The sequence below is a fragment of the Chamaea fasciata genome, unplaced genomic scaffold, assembly GCF_029207755.1.
Source record: "Chamaea fasciata isolate MVZ Bird 193981 ecotype frontalis unplaced genomic scaffold, bChaFas1.0.hap1 SCAF_1, whole genome shotgun sequence".
NCBI classification, from domain to species: Eukaryota; Metazoa; Chordata; class Aves; order Passeriformes; family Sylviidae; genus Chamaea; species Chamaea fasciata.
This window is the reverse complement of record NW_027094086.1, coordinates 118186532-118195071: the sequence shown is the minus strand read 5'-3', so window position 1 is coordinate 118195071 and position 8540 is coordinate 118186532. Positions and strand designations below refer to the sequence as shown.

Below are 8540 nucleotides of genomic sequence, written 5' to 3'. Positions count from 1 at the left end.
AATTAAATATTTGCCTAGTAATCATTACTGTTTATGTTACTGGTATTACTGTTTATGTTGCTATTTGTGTTACTCTATGTTGGGCATAGCTTAACATTCATTTGCTATTAATCACTCAGGAGGACCCAGACTAGTGCTGTGCTACCTCTGTTATTTCAAGGCCTGTTGGATTCTTCTGAGTGAAGAAGTGCAAAGAAGGAGGGTATGTGTTGCTTTTCTCTGTGTATACATCCAGGTGTGGTGGCAGGTGACAGACTTCTAAGTTTCCAAAGTTGTTGAAAAGGAGTGACTGGATGCTTTACTTCACAGCACACTCAGATCTGATGGGTCTGAAAAGGTGAATAGGAAAACAGTCTGCAGTATGACTGGGGGGAGAACTTGGCATCCAACCTTGGACAACCAGTCTTTTTACCCTTTGTGTGGAACTATAACTGGAATATTGTGACTGCATGACAGTAATTCTGCTATTAAATATTTATACTTGGGCGACATTATCCTGCTGAAGCCTCTCTGTCAGGCAAAAGACCACATAAATCACAGGAAAGGGACATAAAAAGAGATAAAATTATAAAGCATTTCAGGTAATGAAAATTTAAAGTGATGGCTCAGGTAAGGTGGCAGCTCTGAAGATCCTAAGCAAATTAACTTTCTTCAAGAAAAGGATTTATGAGATGGTGTGGCACTTTCCAGTAATAAAAACATCCAGAGTGTGGCAGAGACATATTTGGAATCTCAACAACCTAAGGGCTGAGTAAACCCTGCTGGTATCCTTATTTTGGCTGGAAAGTTTAATACACTCAAGCCCAGCCGTGGGGCTTGTCATGGTTCCGTGTGTTAGAAGCAATCCTTGAGAGAGCAGAGTCATGTTGTTTAAGCTGTCAGACAGGGGAAAGGCTTTAGGGAGCACTCACACAAGTGCTTAGCCATCATCTGTAGGACTAGCAGTAATCACAACCCAGGGTTGGACTCAGAGGAATTATTTTAGTTATTTTAGTTGCCCCAGGTTCAGCCAGATGAGGTTGTGTTGTTGCATGTTCAGTGCGAAACCTCTTGTGCATCTGAATGAGTAGAAGATTCAGATTGGTACTTGTGAGTGTTTCTGACCCCAAGGAAATGAAACCTGGCAGAAAAATAAGACCTCTACAAGCATGTTTGTAAAATACAACATTTTGTAGAGGCTCATCACCTGTTTATTTTTTTCTATTAGCGTGTTTGGCTTTTTAAAAAGGCAGTTTTTCTAATGCATAGCAATTCTATCTTGTGATCTGAAACTCTCCAACTTTCCATCACTAGTAATGATGAATTCTAATTACATCTTAGCTGACAACTTTATTAAGGAGCAGCTGACTAGAACCCATTCCTGCCCTAAATAGGCATTTTGGCTTTGAAGGGGTGACAAGAAATAGAAAAGAGAGTTTTGTCAGTGAAGTGCAACACAGCTTGTTTATTTTGAGTATGTTTCTTAACCGTGAGAGGTTTCTCACCCCTAAACTCCCTCCTCCTGCTATTGCTTTATATCTTCACATGTGCCTTGGTATTTCAATTGCAAAGCTGAGCTGCACAGGACAAGGAGGCTCCTCCATTCTTGATATGAATTGCCAAATCACCCCACAGAACTACCAAATGTTCTCCTCAGCATGCAGAAAAGCAAGGATAGCTTGTCATACATCACTTTTCAAAACTGTTTATATAAATGCAGTATCTTTAATCCATCTGATTACAGAGAGGCCAAGGTTTTATTCTGTTTTCATCGCACTTTAAATAAATTTACCCTTGAAGGCATGTATGTGTGGACACATTGGCTAATTAAAGCTTAAGGAAATAGGAATATGTAGTTGAGCTTAGCAGCACTGGACAGCAAAGTTACTCCTGTACCCTTAGAAGTGTTACTATTACATGTTAAGACTTTTTGGTTGAGCAAACAATTCTTCTGCCTACCATGGGCACCAAGGCTATCATTTTGCTGTCCTACATAATGCTTTTTCCATTGGCTCATTGTGTTTAGGGAAAAGAAAAAGCAGTACTGAAGATTGTTATTAGCTGCTTTTCATCCTGGAATTCAAGCAAAGAGGTGTTTTCAGTTAATTTGCTATACACTTTCTTTTTTTAGGTACAAAACTACATTCATTATAATGTGAATAAAAATAAGACTGTGATTAGTTTAGATCTGATCTTTTTTCCCTGCTGAACTCCTAACAGGCTTTAGAGAAGTCTCTCATGCATGCGTGTCAGTCTTTATTTGCTTCAGAAAACTTCAGGGAGTTGTAGATCTCGAAGACTGAAGAGCACTAAGAGTGTTGTGGAACCTTTTTTTTTTCTTGGATCAAAGTCCCCAGAGAGCAAATACAGTTAAAAAGCCAGTAACTGAATTTAGAGCTATCAATAGATAGCACCAGTAGATCTCTCCTGCACACTCTTTCAGCTTCATGGATATTCGAGATTTAATTCCTTAATGATACCAGTGGCACTGTGGTGACAAATACAGAATTCTCATGTTGTGAGAATAATTCTGAATAAAAAGGCATTTCTATAGTCTTTCTGAAGTGTTGCACAACCATTGACTGTGTCAGTCCTTGTTCTAGGTCCTTTCCTAACTTGGGAAGTCCAAAGGTTACGTGGGGAGCCCATACTGCAGAGAATGCCCCAGCCTTCCAGACAATAATTCTTCATTTTTTTCTAAGAAAAGCTAACTAATGCAAATTTTCTCCATTTTGTATAGGTTTCTGATCTATTTTTATTATTATGAAAGCATTTTTAACCTTCCCTATCTGCATTGCATGGAAGGAATGCAGATCTGAATTGCATTCAGCATTTTATAAGTGTTCAAAAAAAGCTGCCCTGTAGGAGAAATATTTGCCTATTTCATATGTGGAGTTGGAATACAGTGAATTCATAATCCATTAGGAGAGGCATTTTCATGATAGATGCAGAAGTAGTGTCTAGTTAGTGTAATTCTCTTGGCAATTATCTGTTTCAGTATTGATAAAATAAGTCCTATTTCTGCTTGACTGCTAAATGCAGTCTCCAAGTAATTTTAGGAGATGCTACTTTTAAATACATCTTCTGTCACTGAATGGGGGAGGAACTGCAAATTTGTGAGCTGCTTTAAACTTTTCTCCAAGATGTTTTGATACATGCAGAAATAATGTAAAATGACTGTTAATTATAAAGGGAAACCAAGCAAGGAAATCAGTAGACCTATATATGAAGCTTAAATCTTTTTGAACAGGACACAGCTGTTCAAAACACCAGTGAAGATGGATTTAAGGTTTGGAAACAACACGCATATGGTCATTCAGGAACTTTAAAGCACCACACTGCTGAGAGCCTCGGTCACCATCTACACTTAATTGTAAATTTAAAATCCTGGCATGATATTTTGCTCAAGCTCCCCCACCTCACCTGTCTGGGTTTTTGTTTGTTTTTTTTTTTTTTTATTTCTCTAGATTTACGGCGTTCACCATGGTGGCTCTGGGCTGGAGGCTGCCCATCTGCTTTCTCCTCTGCCAAGTGGCCTCAGGAGGAGTGAGGAGAGAGGGGCACTACGTGGCGGCCGTGTACGAGCACGAGTCCATCCTGAGCCCGGCCCCGGCGGCGGCGGTGGAGCGACGCTCCGCCCTGGAGCTCATGGGCAGGAACCTCGATATTTATGAGCAGCAGGTGCTGGCTGCTGCCAGGCAGGTACAGCCCAGCTCCAGGCAGCGCTGCTGTGTGTGCCATGGGGATATATAGAGGGACTGCTGTTTGAAGATAATCTTTCTCGTTTTTGTTCCCAGGCAACTAAAGCCGTATTTATGTCCATAACTATGGTCTGGGTTCTCAGACAATCTGACCTGCCAGCATGCATGGCTTGGGCTGTTCCAAGCTTGGAAAAACACACCCATCGTTATTTAGTGTAGGGAAATTAATGTTCTATTTTGGTCTGAATACCTAGCTCCTTTCTGTTTTCTTAAATGGAAGGGTTTCTTTTGAAAGTTTGTCTTGCTGGCAGATGTCTTGGATTTGGTTTTATTCCAGTGCTCTCAATGGAAATTCCTGAATGTTTCTAAAAACTAAGGAAGTCAAATGCTTTGGAAATTAATGTTCCACCGTTAACAACTTTGTGGAACTAAAGTTTTCCATTCCTTTCTCCTACCCACCACGGAATGGTTCTCAGTCTAAATATATTTAGAGGAGAGAGACTAGTATTGCCAGCTGTTCTTATGCACAGCCCTCTTTCCACCCCTCCCCAGAAAACCCAAGCTGGTTCTAGTGACAGGAAGCAAGTGTTACTGGCCTTACACAGAGAAGAATTGACTTGTGATTTTCAGAGATCTGTTGTTCTGGGAGAGAATAATTACTATCTTTATATAATTTGAAAACACGATATATTTTTTGGAGAAGTTCAGATGATTGGGCAGAAGCGTAATACAAATTTTTATGCAGCCCTGCACCCAAGACACATAAATTATCCCAAAGCCATTACACAGAAAACATGTTTGAACTAACTTTTGGAAACTAACAGGAATTTGAGTGACTGGTGCTGTGTCTGATTTAAGAAGAATCCACCTCATTTTTAGGAACAGTTTGGATCTCCCTGAACTTCAGGCAGAGCCTCTGGCATGGCTACATTTCTATCAGACCATGCACTGCTTCCTCAGTGAAGCTGTTCCTGAAATCAGCACTCCCAATACCCTGTTCAACCCCATATTATAATGAGATTTAGAGAAGTCTCTTCATGCATGTCAGTTTGTATTTCCTTTGGAAACATTCAGGGAGTTGTACATCACCCAATACCTAATTAATTAAGTGATGCTGCACCTTGACAAAGTGTATCTGCAAATAGCATAATTCTGATAAAAAAGACAAGTTTTAACATCATCAGTCTTTAACCTGAATGATGACATTCTTATGACTTGTGTGCAGGAATACCTTTGGTAAGAAATTGGATGCAGTATGCTCTTATTTGCACACCCTTAAAATAATGTCAATTGCATTATTTTTCAAGATAAAGATATGTGTCAGGTTAAATAAGTTTGTTTTTATACACATAGTTACACACCTATTACATAGTTAAACCTACTATGAAGTTGAAGAAGAGAAATCTTCAAGCTACATAATTGGGTTACCCTTAACTTTCTTCAGCTCTTTTTACCCATGAGCTCCCCCTTTTTCCTTTGCTTTGCCTACAAAACATGTCTTTGTTTTACATGCAGGGGGCACAGATCATTGTTTTTCCTGAAGATGGAATCCATGGCTTCAACTTCACCAGAAGCTCCATTTACCCTTACTTGGATTTCGTTCCTCATTCACACTCTGGGAAGTGGAATCCCTGCAGAGAGCCCTATTTGTTCAATGACACAGAGGTAAACATAGGGGTGACTCCTGCAGGGCTGGGATAACTGAATGCTTCAGGAGGGAAATAGTTCAAGTTGGTTTGCTTAGGGAAGTTAGCAAGAAGTTTAACATCTCCTAGTACCAGATTCTGTTTTCATGGATGCTCAGGTTCTGCCGGTTTCATTCTTGGCAGAGGAGGGTTTAGATCCAAACATGCAAGGAGATGACTTGTGTATGAACCATCTGGATTTGTCATCTCCTCCTCCCCAGCCTCTGAAATGGTAACTGCTCTCTCGTAAGATCTGCTGTGTGTGATTTTAGTTTGAACAACACTGTTTTATATAGAACAACACACGGGTATCTCCCCTTTTGGTGCATTCTCGTTACTTGGCTTTAATGACTTAATGACATCTCAGCATTCAGACTCAGCAATCATTGCCAAGTGATTAGCACAAGGAACAGGACTTACCTGCTACAACGTAATAGAAGTCACAGTTTGACACAGACCAAGCAAGATAATATGAGATATGACCTGGATGTTACAAAAATAGTATTGTCATTGACTGTTCTGGACCTGAGCTGTAACGATGCTCAGTAAACACAGATTGCTAATTCTTCCAGTACTCAATATAATGAAAGAAATCCTGCCTGTACCTAGTGAGCAGGATTTGTGTGCAAACATGAATCGCAGTTGTAAACAATGATCCATTTTGGCCTATGAATCTTCGTTACCAGTGATCATGGCCAAGCAAGCAAGAACTTAGTTTGCCATTCAGATGCTGTTTGGAGATTGCAGTCATGTCAGTCCTTGGTACATCACCCTGTGTTATGGAAGAAATATCCCAGTAATACTGTGGTCTGCAACATTTTCTATTTCTTAGCTGTAATAAGCAAGGTCTATCCCTTTCCATCTCTGCTTCTCTAAGTCATAGGTAGTAATTGCTTTTTAAAAATTTACAGTAAAAACATCCAGGTGCAGATGGATCATTATTAGACATTTGCTGTTCTAAAGGCACACACAGATCACTGGTGCTGCCTTGGCAAAGCTCTCAGTTGACATAATGTGTTTTAAAGCCATTGGTGCTCCTGCAAGTCACAAGTTTCTAAAAATTAACACCCTTGGAGTAGATTTATTTACTTCCTTCCTTCTGAGGAAATAAAACTCAGACAATTTTTTCTTTCAGAGCTGTTTTAAAATAAACATCTGAAGTACTTTTCCGTCTACAGAGCTACTGGTTCCAGTAGCTTTTGTCACAAAATCATCAGTGCATTTAAATTTTACAGATACAGTTAAATGTGTTAAAATTAAATTTTGAATTTCCAGAAGTAAGTATTAAAGAAGTCACAGATGCTTAGGTAAAACTTACTCCACCCCATTCTGAAGAGCTCACGTTTCTCCATGCTGTTTTTCCAGGTCGTTCAGCGCCTGAGCTGCATGGCTCTGAAGAACAAGATATTCCTGGTGGCCAACCTGGGGACCAAGCAGCCGTGCAGGCGCGAGGATCCGCGGTGCCCGCCGGACGGGCGGTTCCAGTTCAACACCAACGTGGCGCTGGGCGCGGATGGGGCGCTGCTGGCCACCTACCGCAAACACAACCTGTACTTCGAGGATGCCTTCGACACCCCTCCAGAGCCAGACTATGCATTCTTTGACACCCCTTTTGCTGGCAAGTTTGGCATGTTTACTTGCTTTGATATACTCTTCTTTGAGCCCGCGGTGAACCTCATCAGACGGTACAATTTGAAGCAAATTGTTTATCCAACTGCCTGGATGAACCAGCTCCCGCTCTTGTCTGCTGTGGAGTTTCAACAAGCTTTTGCAACAGCTTTCAACGTCAATATTTTAGCAGCCAACATCCACCACCCCACCTTGGGCATGACAGGGAGTGGCATATACACTCCAGTGAAATCATTCATCTACCACAACATGGAAAGTTATGGTGGCAAGCTCATAGTAGCTGAAATTCCTGTGATTACTGCAGATTATAAAACCAATTTAGAGAGTAATGAAGGATTTAGAGAGAACTCACATGACTCATGCCGGACTTCTACGAGCACCTCACTGGATGATGAAGTTTGCTTTAAGGAACAAGAAGAGACTCCTGGCAGAGTATCTGAAAAAGGAAAGGAACAGTCACCTCCTTCCTTTTATGCAGAAATGATGTATGACAACTTCACTTTTGTTCCTGTCTGGGGGGAAAAAGGGGAGCTGCAGGTTTGTGCCAATACTCTTTGTTGTTACCTAAGCTATCGGAGAGCTGTTTTAACTGATGAGTTATATGCTTTGGGAGTTTTTGATGGGCTACATACAGTGCATGGCACATACTATGTCCAGGCCTGTGCCTTGGTGAAGTGTGGTGGTCTCAGCTTTAGCACTTGTGGACAGGAGGTCACAGATGCCACTGCTCTGATAGACTTCCAGCTATGGGGAAATATGAGCACCCCTTACATCTTTCCTTTGCTGCTGACATCTGGTATTACCTTGGACTTTGCTGATCACATGGGCTGGAAAAACAACTACTACTTCCTCAGTAAAAATAGAACATCTTCTGGCCTCCTGACAGCTGCTCTCTATGGACGATGGTATGAGAAGGACTAGCACAGATACTTGACTGAGTTAGAAAAACAACTGCCAGTATATTCAGAGTATGTATCTTAACAGAAATTGTTGAATATCCATATTTGCTAGAGGTTCTGGTGTGTTTGTCGCATCACTGCCTGATTAGGTCCCATGTTTAAAACAATGGCTGTAAGTACAGTCTGTACCATGGTAGCTTATGTCATACCAGGAGTGAAAGAACTGCAAAGGTAAAGGCTTGCTGTGATCTGGTGAGATGTTTTATACCAGAAAATAACACTTCCCATTTCAACTGAATTTGTTCCTTTCAACTTAATCCTTTGGTTTTTGGGGGTCGTGGAAATGAATGGAATGGAAAATTGTTGTAAGAAAAAAAGAAAAAGAAGGAAGGTACAAATATTGTGTATAACATGCACACAGCTTTTATGTGCTGAGGTTCTAATTTCTGGTTAGGGTGTCATGATTGGTTTTTTTCTTAGAGTCAGAAACTCCCAGCTGAAATCATTACCATTGACTGGCCACTTGGGTATGTGTAATCCTGTTACAGATTTAACTGAATGTTACAGTTGTAAACATTTACGGAATAGCTAATCTGGGGAACAGGATATCAGTGACTGAAAACCTAGACTGCCACAAGACACAATTC

At 40.7% G+C, this 8540-nt stretch overlaps 1 protein-coding gene across 1 annotated transcript; it reads left to right on the top strand.

The window, feature by feature from the left end:
* The first annotated feature begins 123 nt into the window (after positions 1-123).
* Positions 124-8279, top strand: BTD (biotinidase). Its single transcript, XM_066194974.1, has 4 exons — positions 124-202; positions 3447-3681; positions 5196-5345; positions 6731-8279. Exons 2-4 carry the CDS (start codon positions 3463-3465, stop codon positions 7913-7915), a joined length of 1554 nt encoding a protein of 517 aa, XP_066051071.1. The 5' UTR covers positions 124-202; positions 3447-3462; the 3' UTR covers positions 7916-8279.
* Positions 8280-8540: the final 261 nt, after the last annotated feature.